The sequence below is a fragment of the Chiloscyllium punctatum genome, chromosome 41 (assembly GCF_047496795.1).
Source record: "Chiloscyllium punctatum isolate Juve2018m chromosome 41, sChiPun1.3, whole genome shotgun sequence".
NCBI classification, from domain to species: domain Eukaryota; kingdom Metazoa; phylum Chordata; class Chondrichthyes; order Orectolobiformes; family Hemiscylliidae; genus Chiloscyllium; species Chiloscyllium punctatum.
Window position 1 is genome coordinate 18,932,984 of NC_092779.1, and position 22,004 is coordinate 18,954,987.

A 22,004-nucleotide genomic window follows, 5' to 3' on the forward strand; every position below is an offset into this window, starting at 1 on the left:
GTGTCTGGCCATTTTTGGAGTATTCCCTCATCTCTTTCTTTCTTCCAAAGTACATCACCTCACATATTAGGGTGAGATTCCATCTGCCACTGATGCCCCATCTGACCAGCCTGCCTATATCCTCCTGTAACCTTAGACCATGTTCCTCACTGTCAACAAACTGGACAATCTTTGTATCATCTTTGGGCCAGGTGCTGGCAGGTGGGACTGGATTGGGTTGGAATATCTGGTCATCATGGACGGGTTGGGCCAAAAGGTCTGTTTCCATGCTGTACATCTCTATGACTCTATGACTCTCCTTTCCTCCCCACATTCTTATCCACAACCACAAATAATAAGGGACCTAGCACTGATCACTGTGGCATGCCACTGGACAGTCATCACCTCTACCACCCATACCCTGTCTCCTGGCACTGGGCCACTTTTGGATCCAACTTGCCAAGTCACCCTGGATCTTAATCGTCCTCATACACTTATTTACCTTCCATGTCTCTGTACATAAGTGTAAGTAGTTAATAAATGTTCATCAGTTTGTGCTAGTGTCAACATCTCATCTGTCTAATGCTCTCAGAACCTGCTTATGATATTAACACACTCCTGAATTTCCCATTGGATTCATTAATGACTTCTCTATTGAGATTTGGGGCTTATTTGTAGCACTCTTGATCTGTTCCAAAATTAGGTTAAACTGCAGCCTCTGAGCATAAATAAATTCAAGGCTGCTGTGCCATCCAGAAGATTGTTTCTTCTGGATGAAGGGTTAAACTAAGGCCCACTTTGTCTGTTCTCATGGAATTAAATGATCCCTTTGGCACGATTTTGAAGAAGACGCAAGGTGGTCTGGTGTCTCAGCCAAAATTTATCCTTCAATCAACATCGCAAAAACAATGGCCTGATCATTGCAGTTTCTGGGAGTGCAAATTGGCTGCTGCAGATCATATGTTGATGACTAAACTTCAGAAGTATGGAATTGGTTATAAAAGTGTTTTGAGATGCTCAAAGGCTGGGGGAAACACTCTGTAAAGGAAAGTATTTTTCTTTGCAAGTGAGGAAATCTTTCTTGAATTCCCTTATGGATTTATTAGTAATATTTATGACCCTTACTTCTGTCTGCTTTCCAGATAGAAACAAATCTAAGTCTGCCCTATAATTTTAAATGCCTGTCTCTCCTCAGCCTTGTTTTCTGCACATGGACAAGATCCTCTAAATTCTAGTATCCTCTTTGTTAAGTCATTTATGTGCTTCTCAGTAACTTCATGCTTATTTTGTAGCACAATGACTACAACTATTCATTATGCTCCAAGTGCAATCCAGATATGGCTCTGTACAAATTCCTTGCTTTTTCACTTCGTCCCTCTGGAAGTAAATTCTGGTGATTGATCACCATCCAGGAGTTATGGTAAGATTTAGTTGCAAATAGCCATGACAACATCAGATTCTGTGTAACCTGAGCCTTTAACTGTAACAATAAATTGCTTAGTGCCAATTCAATATCCTGGCCTAGAACTATAATTTTGAAAACATAATTATCAATACTTACCAACTCAATATATGTCTTTTCCCTGCTGTACCAAACTGTTTCATACCTTTTAATGTTTCCAAACTTCTTATAGCATGCATTTCAAAATGGTAAACCCAACAGACAAAGATGTATCTGGTTCTGAAAGTTGATGTTTAAAATATTCCTCTCAAATGCTTATTCTATATGAGTGAAAAAAAGGATGCTGAAATGTGTTGATCTAAATGTTCATTCGTGAGGTAGTCACAAAGGGCCTTCTTTCATTAACATATAATGTTATAGGCCTGCAAGGTTCTGTTAGTTTTGGAGTTAAAAAGTTTTTCAAAATCGCAGTGAGGGAAAGAATTTGGTAGATTTCACCTCATTATCAATATCGTCAAACGAAGAAGGGCAATATTTTTTGTGGGGGATGCAATAAAATTGAAGAGCAAGGAAAACCATTGAGATACATATGACATTGAAAGAAGAAGACTTGCATGGAGCTTCTTATGGCTTCTGGAATGTCCCAAAGTGCTTTAAAGCCAATGAAGCTTTCTGAAATGTAGCCATTGATCCTGTAGAAATCACAGCAGCCAATTTGCGCAAAGTATTTGGATGCGAGCATAAGAGGTACAGTTAGTAAGTTTGCATTTGACACCAAAATTGGAGGTGTAGTGGACAGCGAAGAGGGTTACCTCAGATTACAACAGGATCTGGACCAGATGGGCCAAGGTGCTGAGAAGTGGCAGGTGGAGTTTAATTCAGATAAATGTGAGGTGCTGCATTTTGGAAAAGCAAATCTTAGCAGGATTTATACACTTAATGATAAGGTCCTAGGGAGTGTTGCTGAACAAAGAGACCTTGGAGTCCAGGTTCATAGCTCCTTGAAAGTGGAGTCGCAAGTAGATAGGATAGTGAAGAAGGCTTTGGTATGCTTTCCTTTATTGGTCAGAATATTGAGTACAGGAGTTGGGAGGTCATGTTGTGGCTGTACAGGACATTGGTAAGGCCACTGTTGGAATATTGTGTGCAGTTCTGGTCTCCTTCCTATCTGAAAGATGTTGTGAAACTTGAAAGGGTTCAGAAAAAAGTTACACGGATGTTGCCAGGGTTGGAGGATTTGAGCTTTAAGGAGAGGCTGAACAGGCTGGGGCTGTTTTCCCTGGAGCGTCGGAGGCTGAGGGGTGACCTTATAGAGGTTTACAAAATTATGAGGGGCATGGATAGGATAAATAGTCAAAGTCTTTTCCCTGGGGTCAGGGAGTCCAGAACTAGAGGGCATAGGTTTAGGGTGAGAGGGAAAAGATATAAAAGAGACCTAAAGGGCAACTTTTTCACGCAGCGGGTGGTACGTGTATGGAATGAGCTTCCAGAAGAAGTGGTGGAGGCTGGTACAATTTAAGAGGCATTTGGATGGGTGTATGAATAGGAAGGGTTTGGAGGGATATGGGCAGGGTGTTGGCAGATGGGACTAGATTGGGTTGGGATATCTGGTTGGCATGGACAGGTTGGACCGAAGGGTCTGTTTCCATGCTGTACATCTCTATGACCCTATGACTCTAATAAGGCATGTCATCAATTTGTATTGTACACAAGTTTAAAGATGGAAAGCCTTAATTTGTGTATATTTTGGGAGTATTTGTTTTGGGGATACATTGTACATTTAGACTCCAGTGGAACTAGCACTAGCAGCAAACAGAAACCAAAATTGAAGACTGGAGGATAGCAAATGTGGTTCCCTTGTTCGGAAGACTGGAGGATAGCAAATGTGGTTCCCTTGTTCAAGAAAGGGAGTAGGGATAACCCTAGTAACTATAGGCCGGTGAGTCTCACTTCTGTCGTGGGCAAAGTCTTGGAGAGAATTGTAAGGGATAGGATTTATGAACATCTGGATAGGAATAATGTGATCAAGGATAGTCAGCATGGTTTTGTGAAGGGCAGGTCGTGCCTCACAAACCTTATTGAACTCTTTGAGAAGGTGACTAAGGAGGTGGACGAGGGTAAAGCAGTAGATGTGGTGTATATGGATTTTAGTAAGGCGTTTGATAAGGTTCCCCATGGTAGGCTACTGCAAAAAATACGGAGGTATGGCATTGAGGGTGCGTTGGAGGTTTGGATTAGGAATTGGCTGGCTGGAAGAAGACAGAGGGTAGTAGTTGATGGTAAAGGTTCATCTTGGAGTGCAGTTACTAGTGGTGTTCCGCAAGGATCTGTTTTGGGACCATTGCTGTTTGTCATTTTTATAAATGACCTGGAGGAGGGGCTAGAAGGTTGGGTGAGCAAGTTTGCGGAATTTACGAAAGTCGGTGGAGTTGTTGACAGTGAGGAAGGATGTGTCACGTTACAGCGGGATATAGATAAGCTGCAGAGCTGGGCAGAAAGGTGGCAAATGGAGTTCAACGTAGGTAAGTGTGAAGTGATTCACTTTGGTAAGAGTAACAAGAAGATGGGGTACTGGGCTAATGGTCGGATACTTGGTAGTGTGGACGAGCAGAGGGATCTTGGTGTCCATGTACACAGATCTTTGAAAGTTGCCACCCAGGTAAATAGCACTGTGAAGAAGGCATATGGCGTACTGGCTTTTATTGGTAGAGGAATTGAGTTCCGGAGTCCTGAGGTCATGTTGCAGTTGTATAAGACTCTGGTGCGGCCGCATCTGGAGTATTGTGTGCAGTTTTGGTCGCCATACTATAGGAAGGATGTGGAGGCATTGGAACTGGTACAGAGGAGGTTTACCAGGATGTTGCCGGGTATGGTAGGAAGATCGTATGAGGAAAGGCTGAGGCACTTGGGGCTGTTTTCATTGGAGAAAAGAAGGTTTAGGGGTGACTTGATAGAGGTGTACAAGATGATTAGGGGTTTAGATAGGGTTGACCATGAGAACCTTTCTCCACGTATGGAGTCAGCTATTACGAGGGGGCATAGCTTTAAATTAAGGGGTGGTAGGTATAGGACAGTTGTTAGGGGTAGATTGTTTACTCAGCGAGTCGTGAGTCCATGGAATGCCATGCCAGTAGCAGTGGTGGACTCTCCCTCTTTATGGGCATTTAAATAGGCATTGGATAGGCATATGGAGGATAGTGGGCTAGTGTAGGTTAGGTAGGCTTAGATCAGCGCAACGTCGAGGGCCAAAGGGCCTGTACTGTGCTGTATTTTTCTATGTTCTATGTTCTAAAACTGGGAGACTGGCTAAAAACATGACCTGAGCATAAAAATTTTAAATCCAGGATCTGAGTTAAGGTTAGGTCCTTGTCGAGAAGCCACAAGCTGAGCTTCTATTGGTCAAGAATTACAAATATTGTTAATTGACCTGACACAAGTGCTCAGTTGTGGATTGAATGTTGCAAAACACTCCCATAAGGGGTATAAAGCTACACTTTCCATGTAAATATCATTTTTTAAAAATGCCCTTGAGATGGGGACATTGCTGACTGGGGCTAGTATTTATTGTCCATCCCTACTTGATAAAGTGGCGATGTGCTACTTTTTGAATTGCTGCAGTCCATCTTCTGTAGGAAGACCCACAATGTCAATGGGGAGTTCCAGGATATTGACCCACCAACTGTGAAAGCATGGCAATATATTTCAAAGACAGAATGGTGAATGGCTGGAGCAGAACATGCAAGTGATAGTGTTCCCATGCATCTGCTGCCCTTGTCTTTCTAGATGCAAGTGGTCTTGGGTTTGGAAAGTACTATCTAAGGATCTATGTTTCTCGCTGTGGAAGTCAGGTTAGTAATAGTGCACCTGAGGAAATTAGTGCTTGTCAGGAATATTGCCAGTTAACAGGGAATTTCCAGACACTTAGGTGTTGTGTGAAATCCAGATCAGTGTTAAAATCTAGCATTAGATCTAAAGCTGATTGTGAGAAAGAACCACTCGGCTAAAGCTGTGAAATTGGAGATGAGTCTTATAGCAGCAAAGGTAATTAGTGTTTGTGCAAATCACAAGTTACCTTTAATTCAACCACTTATTAAGAAATATCACAATCAGGTACTGAAACAATGATTCAAGTTTTATTGCAACCAAAATGGACCCGTCAAGTTAGCAAGTTAAGCCTCACAACTCAACTTGACTAATCCAATTAATGGTAGAATTTGTCACGAGGCAACAGGTTACCAAGCAGTGTTACCTCCTCTCTCCATAATAGCTCTCATCTTATCTAAAAAATAAAAGATTAGTGAGGGGACACTTTGCTTGGGAGGTCTTGATGTCTAACCAAATTGACTGTGGGTCACAAGAGACCCAATCAGCTATATAGTCTAATAGAGAGCTCAACTGATACCTCCTAAAATCTGGAAAATCCAGTCCTCCCCTTGCTTGTAGAAGCTGCAGCTTCTCTAATTTGATAAGGGGCCATCTATGATTCCAAATAAAGGAAACAAAGCCAGCCGTGTAGCTTACATAACATCAGTCTCGGCAACATCAAAGGGAGCATTCTCATAGGATATAAGAGTCGAGGCAGAATATTTATTTTAACTAGAGCTACTCTGCCTAACCAGGATATTTGGAGATCTCCCCAGCGCTGAAGGCCCTGCCTTATTTCCTCTAGTAGGTGTATAAAATTGGCTTTATACAGCTGACCAAATACTGGGGTGATAAAAACACCTCAGTCTAGAAAACCCTCCAGTGACCACCAAAAGGGAAAACTAGATCCGCCCGATAAATTGGATACACTGGAGAGACCACCCAATGGCATGGCCTTCGATTTCATAAAATTGATTTTGTAGCCTGAGAACATACTAAGTAGATTTATTACTTGAATTAAGTGGGGCACTGATATCAAAGGATTACTTAAGAACAGGAGGACATCAGTTGCATAGAGAGTGATTTTATGTTTACCCGAACAAACCCTTGGAGGCATTATGTTAGAGTCGGTTTGTACAGCTTCTGCTAGTGATTTGATTACTAGCGTGAATAATAACGGTGAGAGAGGACATCCCTGATGACAGTCCCTACCCACACTGAAGTTATCCAAACCTAAACCATTGGTAATCATGGCTGCTTTGGGATCATTGTATAATATTGAGACCCATTTAGAAAATACCTCTCCAACACCAAACCTTTCCAGTATGTAAAGGAGCCTTCTTTTTTCCACGCAAGATACGCTAGGTATCTGCCAGGCTTGTCGCTATATTCATATAGTCTTTGCTTTGCAAATAATATTTCCCTTTTTGCTGTTTGAATAAATGCGGTATTCAAGGCTGTCCTAAGGGCTGTGATCCTTTGTAGCTTAGTAATAGGGGGCCTATCAACATAGGCTGTCTCAGTTACCTTCAAGCGAGCCTCGAGTAGGCACTGTTGTTCTCCCTTTCGTCTTTTCTGGGGCGCAGAATATGAGATGATCAACCTCGTGCAGAGGCCTTAATAGTCTCCCACATCGTCAACAGGTTACTGGCCGTAACCTGAATTAATTTCCAAAGAGGTTTTGAATTATTGAGAAAAATGTTATAAATTTGCTATCCTTCATTAAAAAGGAATCCATATGCCAATGTCAGGGGCTTGTCCCATCATCCCTAGTCTTAACTTCCATATATACTGCAGCATCATCAAAGATTGCTATGTTACCTATTTTGCAGGACAATATGGAATTCAAAAGGGTAAAGGGATCAAAAAACATATCAAGTCTAGTATGACACTTGTGTGGGTTAGAGTAGAAAGTAAAGTCTCTGCCCTGGGGGTGAAGACACCTCCACACAACTACTAGCCCTAGCTCCTTATTCAGATCTGCCAATTGTCTGGATGTAAGAGATATACCCATAGTACTCTTGGGTATCCTGTGTCTCAGAGTCCATAATACAATTAAAATCTCCTCCTATAAATTGTACGGAGAGCCCCAAAAGCTATCAACTTGGAGAACATTTCTGTTACAAATTTGAAGGGATGTACTGGGGTGGGGTAATAAAGATTCAAAATCCCATACTCCTCTCCCTTTATTAGGGCTTTAAATCAGTATATATCATCCAGATTTATCTTTTATCTGACTTAAGATTTTAAAAGGAAGATTCTTATGAATGAGAATGACTACTCCCCTACTTTTTGAGCTAAAAGATGAGAAAAAGGCCTGGTCATATCCACCCTGTTGTAATTTTAAGTGCTCTTTGTCAAGTAGATGTATCTCCTGTAAAAGAGCTATGTCAACCCTTTCTTTTTTAAGGTTTGATAGTATCTTCTTCCTTTTGATTGGTGAATTACTCCCCTTGACATTCCAGGTGCACCACCTAAGCGAATATCTAGCCATGATCGTCCAGGCAGGCCCGAGACCCCCCAGGAGGAAGAACCCCATCCAAAACACCCTGAGTAAAGACCATGGAAAATTCACAAAAGCAAAAATTCTTTAAAGACATTTACACCAATACAATTAAAAACTATTCCTAAGTTAAAAAAAACAAAACACATTTGAAAGGAGATTTTCCCCCTTGCTCCCAGGGGGCGTAACTACCTACCAATAACCTCACCATAACCTCTCCTAATTAGTGCCCCACCCTTGACCCAGGCATTAGAAAATGGAGTAGACAAATTCAAGTATTCTATAAAACCAAAGTTAAAAGTGAGTGACCCACCGCGCCCCACACCTACACCTAGGTGCGTTTAGCAAGCTGAATACAAAATATAAATATATAAAAAACTACAAACTTACAATCCTAGCAATTATTAGAAAACTAAGTAAAATGACAGAAGAAGAGAACCCTGCTCTTAAAAAGGTAGGATAAAACAACCCCTCCCCCCCAACATAAAGCAAATAAGCCGTACGGTCTGTAAAAAAAGAAATCACAGTGAATAACAAATAAGGTCCCCTCCCTGTCCCCTAGAGAAGGTAATTAACAAAAAAAGGGGTGGAGAAAGAAGGGGTAAGCTGGGGGGGGAAGAAACGGGAGCCCAAAGCAAAATCATTATCCATACAGTTTGAATCTTAGTCTATTTAAGAGAGTCCAAAATTTCTTTAGCCTTCTCCGGTGATCCAAAGTTGTATACAGATCCTTCGTGGCTGAAGCGCAGCATCGCTGGGTAACGTAAGGAATATTGGATATTAAGGTCTCGTAGGCCATTCTTCGCCTCATCGACTGCCCTCCTCTTGCATACCACGGCTGGTGAAAAATCCTGGAATAACATGATCCTGGAACCCTTGCACATCATGGCCTGGGGATCCTTCCCCAGGACTCTGGAGGCTTCCAGGAGCATCTGCTTCTCTTTATAGCATTGGAGTGGGAACAGAACCGGGCGGTGGGGGGGGGGGGGGGGGGGCTGGTCCGGCCTGGACCTGCGTATAACATCCTGGTGAGCCCACTCCACCCGTACCTGGCCTGATCAGGACTCCAACTTTAATATTTGAGGGAGCCATTGCTCCAAAAAAAGAAAACTGCAAGCTGGCCTTTCTCTTCGCATTCAGGAAGGCCCAGCAACTGAATATTTTTTCGACAACCCTGATTATCAAGGTCATCAATGTGCTCTTCCAAGATCGCGGCCTTTTGCATTGCCCCTCTGACACGTTGTTCGAGTTTTTCAATTTCTTGGTCGTGCTGCAAAAGCAAAACCGAGAACGACTCCCACCTGGTTCTGGATTCTTTGATGAAGGCATCGATACTCTCCTGCATCTTGTTGATCCCGGAGATCAGGCTTGCCTCTGCAGGTAAGTTCCCAGAGGTTGCCGCAGACGTCTCCGCTGCTGCGGGAGGGGTCCCTGCCTGTTGCGAACTTCTGGAATTTTTGCCCTTACTCATTTTAAGAACACCAAACTGTTCAAGTTTGATGCAAAATGACTTGGTATGTTGGGCAAAAGCTATTTTAAATGAATTAAAAGGTGTGGTGAAGGCAGGTGCCCCACTTTGCCAGAGTCTTAGCAAAGCACTACAGACTCAGACTTGCTGGGTCGCCACCATCTTGAATCTCCAACTAACTTTTTAAAGTTAAGACTAAGCCATTTAGCAGCAAACCCAAAGAGGACATTAAATTGGAGAGGGCGCAGAAAAGATTTACAAGGACGTTGCCAGGACTGGAGGGCTTTTGTTATAAGGAGAGACTGGATAAATTGGGACATTTTTCTATTAGATTGTTGGAGGTTGAGGGGTGACCTTATAGAGGTTTATAAAATCATAAGGGACATAGATAAGGTGCATAACAAAAGGTCTTTTCACTAGGATGGGGAACTTCAAAACTAGTGAGCATCTTTTTAGGAGTGAGCACAGAAAGATTTAAAAGGGACCTCAGAGGCAATTCTTTTTACAGAGGATGATTCATGTGTGAAATGAACTGCCAGAGAAACTGGTAGATGCAGGTACAGTTGCAATATTTAAAAGACATTTGGACAGGTCCAATTGGTAACGATTTAGAGGGATATGGACCACACATGGGCAAATGGGACTAATTTAGTTTGGGAAATGTGGTTGGCACGGACAAGTTGGACTGATGGGTCTGTTTCTATGCTGTCTGACTCTATGACACTTTTAACACACAGCATAATGGAAATCTAATGTTTTACCCCCTCCCAAAGAAAGGTCATGAGTACCAGATTGATTGGAATTATTGTACTGACATTAATGGATTCTTCAGGTAGGAGGATTGAGAGGATTGAGAGATCTGGAGAAAAGGCAGGGAAATGTAGTTGAGGTACAAATCTGCAATGACATGAGCAGATGCCTTGAGCAGCTGAATAGATTACTGCTGTTCCTACATAAGCTGATAGCTCCAGTATTTAACTCCAGTCATCAGGGCAGTTGGTAGAAACCAGAATGTTTAGATTTGAAAATCAAGGATGATACTGAAACATTCAAAATCATTAACTATATAAATGAGAAATATTACAGGAAGAGGAGAGAATAAATGCATCTCTAATGAAAGAAAAACATTCATTTTAAATATCTACAGTGTCACTTTATGTAGATGGCCTATATGTATTTTTAAATATACTTCCATAGAAAATAAAGTCAGATTATATGCAGAATTTATTTCATCACACAGGTCTTTCAGTGCAATTTGTTTTTATCTTTGACAACTGTTGGCAGTTTTTCATCCGATCGAGATACTCAACACACCAGGTTTGGACTGATTGATAAGACACACTGCATTCATTATTGACACCACATCCTGAATGCCTAGCTTTCTACCTAAATTATTGTGCACCCATACTGCCTGTCCTGTTTGAAGCCAATCTTTATTAAAAGAGTGATTCCTAGCTGGTACTAGGATTACTCCATTTTAATTCTCCCAACTAGATCAGAAAAACACACAGCTATAAGCCAAACCCAATCAGCCAGGACATTCAAGAGTCTATAATTGTCACTCTAGTTGGTCAAGAGATGACTACAAATTATGCAATTTCATTAACTTAAGAGAAAACTTTTAGAGCCTATGTGCTGTTACTAAAGACAAGTTAAAACATACTTAGTACTATTCAGTACTTAAGCTTTGGGACTTACAAAAGATCAACTACTGCTGTAAAAATTTAAGGGAGTAGTACCAATACATTTGGAAAAGGTTGCATCGACCACATGTTTACAAAAGTTGCAGAGAACACTTTGGATGAGTATTCTTAAAAAATAACTTTATAACCAAATCATTAAAAAGAAAGGAATGCATATTCAATCAAGAGATCATTACAGCTGTTCTGTAAATCAAAGCAGATTTTACCAATAGTCAGAAAAAAAACGAGATAAAGCACTACGGAGTAAATTAGCCAGCAATGTCAATTACTGAATTAACAGAGCCTAGAACCTTTTTCAACTAAAACAGCCAGTGCTTACTTTCACTAGCCTGAAATGACCAATCCTTGGCCAAAATAAATCAGAAGTTCTAAACAGCCAAATAAAATATTATTAAATATTAACACAGAAGAGCATTTCATTTCTTTCCTTACCATATCCATTTTAATCCTGTTTGACAAAAAATGATTTTTTTTCTGAATTGAATCAAAATTATATTGCTGCAGTAAGGGAAGTGTTGTATTAGTTTGATTTTAATGTTTCAAGGATGCAGTTCAACAAATTCATGTTAATTATTGTCCCAATACCTCTTAAATATTGTACTGGAAAAATCTGTATTATACCTTACACAAACCAATCTTGTGGTCAGGTTTAATATCTGAACTTAAGAGAAAACTTTTAGAGCCTATGTGCTGTTACTAAAGACAAGTTAAAACATACTTAGTACTATTCAGTACTTAAGCTTTGGGACTTACAAAAGATCAACTACTGCTGTAAAAATTTAAGGGAGTAGTACCAATACATTTGGAAAAGGTTGCATCGACCACATGTTTACAAAAGTTGCAGAGAACACTTTGGATGAGTATTCTTAAAAAATAACTTTATAACCAAATCATTAAAAAGAAAGGAATGCATATTCAATCAAGAGATCATTACAGCTGTTCTGTAAATCAAAGCAGATTTTACCAATAGTCAGAAAAAAAACGAGATAAAGCACTACGGAGTAAATTAGCCAGCAATGTCAATTACTGAATTAACAGAGCCTAGAACCTTTTTCAACTAAAACAGCCAGTGCTTACTTTCACTAGCCTGAAATGACCAATCCTTGGCCAAAATAAATCAGAAGTTCTAAACAGCCAAATAAAATATTATTAAATATTAACACAGAAGAGCATTTCATTTCTTTCCTTACCATATCCATTTTAATCCTGTTTGACAAAAAATGATTTTTTTTCTGAATTGAATCAAAATTATATTGCTGCAGTAAGGGAAGTGTTGTATTAGTTTGATTTTAATGTTTCAAGGATGCAGTTCAACAAATTCATGTTAATTATTGTCCCAATACCTCTTAAATATTGTACTGGAAAAATCTGTATTATACCTTACACAAACCAATCTTGTGGTCAGGTTTAATATCTGAACTGAAAAAAGTAGAAAAGCAAATTCCATTCTGTGCTAACTTGGATTAGTTTCAAATTGTTTCAATCACTCATTTGGCCAAATCACAAACTTACAGACACAATGAATGGAATGCAGAATGGCAACTCCAGTAATAACCTTGGTCACACAAAAACAATGACATCAAGTCACCATAAATTAATCAGATTGTAAAGGTCATAATGTCTACTCAAAAAAAAAACAAAAGTTAGCAAAGTTTTCGTAGAATAAAAGCAAGCTAGGAAGGGTAGTGAAAGAGAATGTTTAAATACTTCGGTCCTTTAGTGAAGCTGTAAGTTGCCCTTGACCAACTTCATGTACAGTTCTGATCAGTTAACACCTCAAAGTCTTGGACCTATGAAACAAGTTATATTACAAATTTGAATTGGGCTGTCAAACAGCAATATCATAGTTTACAATCTCTATCTTCTTCATAAGATTAATACTGTTTAACTCCAATGAGTTATGACCCAGAATTATAAATCCAGAAAAGGTTGGCACGGCTGGAAATGTATTCATACTGCAGTCACAAGCAGGAAAAGATAAAAGAAGTGGCTGCACTGCAGGTAGCAGAGGTTTAAAAGATGCTGGCAGCTGGGTGCAGAGAAAGCCCAGTCTAAAATCACTCCTTATGCAGTTTCTTCACAGTATCCTTTTCATCATATGATTCACCAAATTCATTAATTCTGCTTTTATCCACTGGGTAAAGCCTGCAAATAAACATAACATTGAATTTCAGAATCAAATTGGAGTGGGGGAGGGGTCAATTCATCTGACTATTGTTTTTAAGGACAGCAATATATTTATGAAATAATATCCAAGTCAACTTTCTCCCTTGCCTAAACAATTTCAAAATGTCAGAAAATCTTTTTGTGCTCAGCACGGTGAATTGCAGAACAAAAGACTGAAGCACTCTTCCAAGTTTTCTGTTCAGCATCTGTGTCACAAAGTCATGTAACGGTCTGTCTGATCCTCCAAAGACATGCCTGTAAAGTGACACTTACATCTCTTAAATCAGCTGCTGTTCTGATTCAAGGGACATAGCCAGCGTATTGCCAAAATATATTGTGCAGGAAAGCAATGCAGAAAGCTTCAATCCACTTCAGTGAAGAATTTTGCAACTTGTCAGGTAAATTGCTCAATTCAAATCAACAAATGAAAGCACTTTACTCATTCCCTTCTCTTTCTAAGGGAACTTCTGCTTGAAATGCAAAATGAAAAGATAGCTTAGTTTCTAAAATAGAGTTTGAAAGTTTTATTTTTTCACATTTAGATGTATGTTGGAAAGTCTTACCATCTCTGGTAGAGGTAAACAAGAAAAACTACATCATCTCTGAAGCAAGCTAGTCGGTGAGACGTTGGCATGGTGATGATGAAGGCAAAGACATCATCAATAAAGGTGTTGAATGCCTGCAATGGAGGTACGGTTGTGACAATACAAGATGAACATTATTACAAGTCAGATTGTGGAAAATATTTAACAATTCATATTAAGTTGCTCCGCTAACCTGAATAACAATGATAGAAAACAAGCCAATATTTTCAATTGCTCGTAATGAATTAATGCAGTTTTTTTAAAATTCACAGGATGAGGGGGACACTGGCTCGGCCAGCACTTATTGCCCATCTCTAACTGCTTTTTAAAAAAAAAAAAATCACACAATGCAGGAGGCTATTTATCCCATTGTGCCTGTGCCACTTCTTTGGCAGAGATTTCCAAATGATCCCACATTCTTGCTCAGTCTTGAAAGCTCTTAAATTGTCTCCATTTTTTAGATTAGATTGGATTACTTACAGTGTGGAAACAGGCCCTTCGGCCCAACAAGTCCACACCGACCCGCCGAAGCGCAACCCACCCATACCCCTACATTTACCCCTTACCTAACACTACGGGCAATTTAGCATGGCCAATTCACCTGACCTGCACATCTTTGGACTGTGGGAGGAAACCGGAGCACCCGGAGGAAACCCACGCAGACACGGGGAGAACGTGCAAACTCCACACAGTCAGTCGCCTGAGGCAGGAATTGAACCCGGGTCTCTGGCGCTGAGGCAGCATTGCTCACCACTGTGCCACCGTGCCACCCACGGGATCATTTGAAGAATTTTCCAATTTATTTTTCACTAATGAATCTGTTCCCATGAGTCTGGAAGTGCATTCCAAACCATGTAAACTCACTACATGAGCTTTCATTGCTATGCTCAAGAAAATAACTCAAGATTGTATTTAGATTTAAATACAACCATTTAATACTTTGTGTTGCTTATACGAATATTTAACTAAAAGTACATGAATGTCACAACGTACATTTGTTTCTGTAAATCTATTGGAATCCAGCATGCATTTTTGCAAACAGTTTTTAAATGTCCAATATCTATTTTTAAATGGATAAGATCAACATCTGATCACATATGTTGGAGTCAATCTAAACCATCATATTAGAAAATGATAGGTTTTGGAAACCAAACCCAGGACCAACTTGGCTGAATTTTCGCCAAGAAACACTGTCTGACTGCAATGGGTCACTGAAGAATACTCAGATACAAGAATGGCACCAGTACAGGCCTGGGAAAAGGTTACCCGGCTGTCTTTTCAACCAAAGGTGCACAAATCCTCCTCTTCTTTAAAGTTACAATATTTAAAAAATAAAATCAGGCAAGTAAATATTGCAAATCCTTGCAACTAAATTACATATGTTTGTTTTGAGGATGGATAAATTTCCAAAGTCTTCAAAACAAAAACTTATGTCTGCCAAAAAAATGCAAAATTTCCAAGTACAAAGCAACATATCACACGGACACCACTGTAGGAACTGCATTGCCTGAATTATTTTGTACATGATGTGAATCAGTTTTGAACTACCTAGAAAATAGCTTACTTTATACATAAAGGCCTTCCATGGTAAGTGTGCCACAGATTTCAACTGCAAGTAAACAGAAAGCGACAGTTAGCAGACATCTTCAGTACACCTTTTTGCGATAAGAAAGTCCCATTTCTACAACAGATTATGATTATTAGCTCCCTGAAGGAGCAGTGATCAAATAGGCCATCTGTGGAATTTTTTTTTAAATAAAAGCGATATAGATAAGGAAGCTCCACTATCCCCATTAGAATGCTTGCTATTGAATATTCTTCACAGGAAGTAGAGTTGGGTGGGGGGGGGTTTGGAAATGTGGTGGATGGAAGAGAATATAAAGGTTAAACAGTATCCCATGTTTAAGAGTGGTTGTGTTTCTTTAAATTCACCTGTGGGACATGCGTGGTGCTGGCTGGCCAGCATTTGTTGTCAGTACCTAGTTGCCCTTAAGGAAGAGATAGAGAGGTGTCCTGTTGAACTGCTGCAGTCCATATGCTGTACTTGACTCACAATGCCCTTGGGGAGGGAATTCCAGGATTTTAACCCAGTGACAGTGAAGGAACAGCAATATATTTCCAAGTCAGGATAGTGAGTGGCTTGGAGGGGAACTTGCAGGTGGTGAACGTCCCATTTATCTGTTGCCCTTGTCCTAGGCAGATCATCAACTCGGCACTTTTGGCTGAAGATAGTGCAAATGCTTCAGCATTATCTTTTGCACTGATGTGTTGGGCTCTTCCATTATTGAGGATGGGTACATTTGTGGAGCCTCCTCCAGTGAATTGTTTAATTATCCACCACCATTCACAAGTGAATGTGGCAGGACTGCGCAGTTTAGATCTGATCTGCTGGTTGTTGGATACTTAGCTCTGTCTATCATTTGCTATTTATGTTGTTTGGCATGCAAGCAGTTCTGAGGAAGGATCAATAGACCTGAAATGTAAACTCCAATTTCTCTCAACAAATGATGCCAGACCTGTTGAGCTTTTCCAGTAATTTCTGTTTTTGTTTCTGATCTACAACATCGCAATTCTTTCACTTTTTTTATGCAGGTAGTCCTGTTTGGTAGCTTCAGCAAGCTGACACCTCATTTTTAGGTCTGCTTGTGCCCTTCTGCACTCTATATTAACTAGGGTTGAACTGGCTGACTGATAAATGGTTGAATGGTGGGCCATGAGGTTGTAGATTGTTCTGGAGTACGACTGCTATTCATGGCCAACAGTGCCTCGTGGATGCCCAGTCTTGAGTTGCTAGACCTGTTCGAAGTCTGTCCCATTTAATGCAGTGATAGAATAACCTCCATCATGTTATGTGGCACTCAATGTGAAGGTGCGAGTTTGTCTACAGGAGGATGAGGCAGTAGTCACTCTTACTGAAACAGTCATGAACTTTAGTTGAGAACAAAACTGACCTCAGATGCCAGGAGAGCCCATGTTAATGTTCATTATTCAAAATTACATTGAACAATGGCTACTTGAATGAGATATTAAAAGACTCCGTTTTCGCAAGACTATAAACAACTTCCTGATGAACTGGATGTGGGTACAATTACAATGTTTAAAAGACATTTGGATAGGTACATGAATAGGAAAGGTTTGGAGGGATATGGGCCAGGAATAGGCAGGGTGGGACTAGTTTAGTTTGGGAACATTGTCAGCATGGACTGGTTCGATTTCAGGGTCTGTTTCCATTTTCTATGACTCTTATAAGTAAAAATAACAATCAGGCATAATTCTGTGGGTAGGTACAGTACCCTAAATCTAACTCCTCAAAAAGTGGAATTGTCCAAAAACTGGACATGTTTTTCCTCTGGGAGCCACTCATAACGTACTCTGTCTGTCTACACAAGGTTTGTTTAAAATCTGCCCTTCTGCATTTAGTTATGAAGGTCATGACTGTCCTCAGTTTACTTTTGAAAAACAAGTCAGACTCCTTTCAAACAACTACAGGAGATCTCTGCAACATTAGCCAGACAGCAGTAATGGAACACTTAAGGAATCCATGCAGCACTTTATCATGACAATGTGGAAATTTTCTGAAGATGCTGCTACTTAAATCCATTTTGCATGGCCTTTGACCAGTGGTCATATTAACAGATTTAGAAACTGGTGCATCCTCCCTTTAGAGTCAAGCAACTACAATTTGTTGGATAATGGGTAAACCAAAGTCCAGGAAAATCTAAAATCTAGCACAGTCTCGGTCCCATGGGTGCTGGATTTGAGAAGGGCTATAGACAATTCATCTTGTGATGAAAATCCTCAAATATAAGTCGGGTTTCACTGAATGCATTGCTTAAGTACTACGTCAACATGCTTCTTACACAATGCAAATTTCTTCAGCACATATGGAAAGGTTAAACTCTGGATAGGATTAAAATGGCAAACATTGTGGCAATCTTGATATTTATTAAAACTTTCTTTAACTAAATGCTAGACTGCTTTATTGGACAACAATACTTATTGTGCACAGAAAGACTACCAATGCCAGTCATCACAATGACAGATGAATCTGTTCAATAACCAGCCCATATATTCATTTCAAATTAAACCACCTGCAGCTGAGACAGTCAAGGTGACATGCTGTCACAAAGCTGCATTAAAAAAAACTGACCCTCTCAGAACAGAAATGGAGCATTTCTCTTTAACTCAGAAAAGCACTGTTATTTCAATTTTTTTCACCCAAAACACTAACAATACCTATCAGATTAAGAAGTTTAAATACTGTCTTTAGGTAGCTGCATTGGAATCATTCAGTGCCTCTTATCTGACAACCCTGCACACAACAATTACAAACACAAAACTGTAAAACCTTACAAAACATTTAGTACTTCCAGTTCTAACACAAAACTACTATTCTTATATTTAAAATGTCTTGAATTTTGAACCTTCAAACACACTCAATATTTACAACACTTACTGAGGGACCAATGGACAACTGTTAGTGTCCCTACAGCAAATTCAATATTACTGCACGTTTTTGAAGTTGACATTAAAAAAAAACTTTATTTTTATATCTTAAGTAAAAGTTAAAGTTTAAAATAATTGTTTCCGCAACTCTCATTAGACTCACGTCCTGATTATTCTTAAATGCGTGAACCTACTGCAAATCCAGACACACTTTCTGATCATTGAGAAAGACAGTCCAACTCTTTCAATTTCACAATGTTTTTTAGATTAGATTCTCTACAGTGTGGAAACAGACCCTTCAACCCAACCCGTCCACACTGACCCTCCGAACAGCAACCCACCCAGACCCATTTCCCTTTGACTAATGCACCTAACCCTATGGGCAATTTAGCATGGCCAATTCACCTGGCCTGCATATGTTTGGACAGTGGGAGGAAACCGGAGCACCCGGAGGAAACCCACGCAGACACGGGGAGAACGTGCAAACTCCACACAGACAGACAGTCACCCGAGGCTGGAATCAAACCTGGGACCCTGGTGCTGTGAGGCAGCAGTGCTAACCTTGAGCCACCATGCCGCCCCAACACACAGTTTTTGCTCCAGTTCACTAGACTTATCTTAAGTAAGCGCTTCTACCTACTCCATAGCCTAGTGCTACACAAGCTAAAAGCACAGAGCTAGAAATGTCTCATACCAACTACCAAAATTGTAGATTTAGCAATTGAGTGTTCAAAGAGACTTCAAATCGATGCTCCAATTTTGGATGCTGGGTGCAGGTTCAAGATTCCTTGATCTGAGCTAAAGCTTTCTCACAGAATGAGAAAGAAGTAGGAAGGGGTTATGTGTGGGTTTCTGCTGTGGCTGGAGGCCATGAGATAAAGGAAGCATTCAAAGCTACTGTCTCACACTTATAGTGACTGGCTTTCCTGTTTATAAAGTTACCACACACATTCAAGACTGTCAAAACAGACATACAGAATTTAATTCACAAACAAAATGGTGGGTTGTGAACAAAGACAGACAGATTTAAATATTACAAAATACCAAGTGGATTGTTCCATTTTCAATAATAGTAGGTTGAATTCTCCTAAAATAGCTACATGAGCAGGATAATCAATCTAATCACTAACCTTATAATTGACGAACAGTTGAGGCAGCATAAACAGGAATCCAAAAGCATAAACGCCTGCAATAACCACAAACATTTTAATATCCATGTGAATAAAACAGAGCAAATATATACAAGTAACTGCATGTGCAAGGGACACTTACCATTAACTAAACTATTTATCAACCACGAGTACCAACTGAAAAGACATGAAATATTATAAATCCAATGCATTAAATAACCTTGCTTTGAAGATGAAAAATAAATTAAGTTTAACTGAACAGCCATTGATAGTTACCTTTTGTACTTTATATTTAATAGTGAGTATACTGCTCCACCAAAACAAAGTGGATAAAGTATGTAGGACAAGAATTTCATTGCCTGAAAAAGAGGGAGAAAAATCCACAATCATCAGACATTGGAGATAATTATATCTACCATAAATTATGCAAGTGAACACATATTTCTTAAAAACTGCATCAAACCTTTAAATATTTCACTTTTGTTTTTGCAGATTCAGTTAGTTGTTTTCCTTATACTAATCAAGGTAAGCTCATGTTGGCATAATTATGGAGATCCAAGTACAGACTGAGCGGTACAAGCTCATAGCCCATTTAAGTTTCAACTGTACATTTGGTTAATCATGTCAAACCCAAATAGAAAAGTCAGAAACCACCCAAATACCTGAGTATCATATTCCTCAGTCTTTTTTTCAGATTCATCAAAGGTTCCAAACTGCAACAGAGAATACCCAAAGTAATCTATTTCACTGTTCATTTAAATTCACATTTATTTCACAAAACATGTAAGCATACATGGTACATTTAGAGTTATCTTAGAGCAGTTAAGGTGGTGAGAGAGAACGACTGGCTACAACTTCCTGGAGCTTGGGAGGAGAAAGTAAGAAACCTGTTAGCCAACAGACCTTCCCCAAAACACCGCATGGAGAACTGCTGAGGAAAACAAGCTTCAGCCAAATTCTTCATCGCAAATCATTCAATCCCCTCAGAGTTCTGATCTCTCTACTTTCTCCCCAGTCTATGGAGACCACCCCACCTTGCCCTAATTATGTTTCATTTAAGCTTCCAACTTATGTTAGGTGAAATTGTAATTTATATATTTGTAAGCAGGATCCATCCTCTTGCGTCTTTTTTCAATTAAAAGAAATGTGGCTCTAATAGTTCTCCGATGCAGCCTCTATGGCAATGACGCCGACCAGAGCCAACTTATCAACAAATCAATGACCATTTCTCGTGCTGGGTAAAGGGTGGCTCTCTTTGAAATTTGGTAATCTTGCATCCATTCTGATGAAAAACCTCAAAAGACATGTCTCCTTTTCTCTGCAAAACGCCAGTGGTTGCATGGTAAATAGTTACCTCTCCTCAAGTACTAACTCTTTTCTTTAGAAACTGTCATCATTCCTATGCTAAGTAAACCAACAGAGGACCACCATCCCACCTCAATTTACTGTTCCTTTTCAACATCCTTGTACAAGTGTTCGGCTGCCAAATCTGTGCCCTCCTTTCCTTCAACTTCCCAACTTGAAGCTTTTTCAGTCATGTTACCACACTTGGTGAGGGGCCAAAAATACTCTGACCAAAGTCGCAACTGTATTCTTCAGTGTGGCAATGTGTGCATTCAACCCTCCTCACTTATTTTTGATTTTTCAGATTCTTTGCCATAGGTAAACACACTGACCCTTCTATTAATGTTTCTTCTTCAGTGCCCAGCTCAGTAAAACTTCCCTTTCTATGGTTCCACTCTTAGCTATTCAATTATATTTGAACATCATCAGCAATAATGTCTCTTCTCATCACTGCGCTGTTACACTTCGACAGTATTAAGTTTCTGCCTTGCCACTTCCCACCTCTTCACAACAACTGCACAGTTAAGTCTCAGATGTCTACTAACACATACAATTCTGCACCTCTGCTGCCTGTCTGGTTGATTTCTTCTCTGAAATTGTTTTCAACGAGTCACAATTTCTTGCAGATATTTGGCTGTCAGTAATACAAACTCTATTGGTGTAAAATCGAGTGTAGAGTTAAAATGTGTGGCGCTGGAAAAGCACAGCCGGTCAGGCAGCATCCAAGGAGCAGGAGGGTCATCGTTTCGAGCATAAGCTCTTCATTAGGGATGACATCCCTGAAGAGGAGATAATGCTTGAAACGTCGACTCTCCTGTTCCTCGGACGCTGCTGACTGGCTGTGCTTTTCCAGCGCCACACTTTTTGACTCTGATCTCCAACATCTGCAGTCCTCATTTTCTCCTAAAATGTTAAGTTGGCAAGAAGCCAAGTGTCTTGCACGTGTTTCATCACAAAGACTACCTGCTTCCACCTGTGTAATATTAACCTCCTACGTTTTCAAAAATCAAGACTTATTCCCTGACCAAAACTTCCAATTATCAATTGTGTTGAGGACCAGTCATGATATTACCATTCACAGTTTTTTAAAAATCCATTCACAGGATGAGGGCTTCACTTGCTAGGCTCGTATTTATTGCCCAGAAGGCACTTGAGAGCCAACCACATTGCCGTGGGCCTGCACAGACATACAGGCCAGACCAGGTAAGGATGGCAATTTCCTTCTCTAAATGATAACTTTTTTCCAACAATCGACAAAGAACTCGACGATTACTCTAGATTTTTATTGAATTCAAATTCCACCACCTTCCGTGGGATTCGAACCCAGGTTCCCAGAACATTACCTGGGTCTTTGGATTAACAGTCCAACGATAATACTGCTATGCTATTGCCTCCCCATAGTTCGAAAGTCTCTG

At 40.0% G+C, this 22,004-nt stretch overlaps 1 protein-coding gene across 2 annotated transcripts in view; it reads right to left on the minus strand.

Moving 5' to 3' along the window:
• Window positions 1-10,422: 10,422 nt before the first annotated feature.
• clptm1l (CLPTM1 like) overlaps window positions 10,423-22,004 on the minus strand; it is a 30,710-nt gene continuing 19,128 nt past the window's right edge. For both annotated transcript variants that reach the window (XM_072560502.1, XM_072560501.1), the window contains exons 11-17: window positions 19,908-19,958; window positions 19,522-19,604; window positions 19,388-19,422; window positions 19,246-19,301; window positions 15,234-15,278; window positions 13,649-13,764; window positions 10,423-13,064 (exon numbers count right to left, since the gene is read on the minus strand). In XM_072560502.1, the coding sequence (XP_072416603.1) occupies window positions 12,977-13,064; window positions 13,649-13,764; window positions 15,234-15,278; window positions 19,246-19,301; window positions 19,388-19,422; window positions 19,522-19,604; window positions 19,908-19,958 (474 nt within the window). In that variant the 3' untranslated portion in view covers window positions 10,423-12,976. The remainder of the gene's footprint in view (window positions 13,065-13,648; window positions 13,765-15,233; window positions 15,279-19,245; window positions 19,302-19,387; window positions 19,423-19,521; window positions 19,605-19,907; window positions 19,959-22,004) is intronic.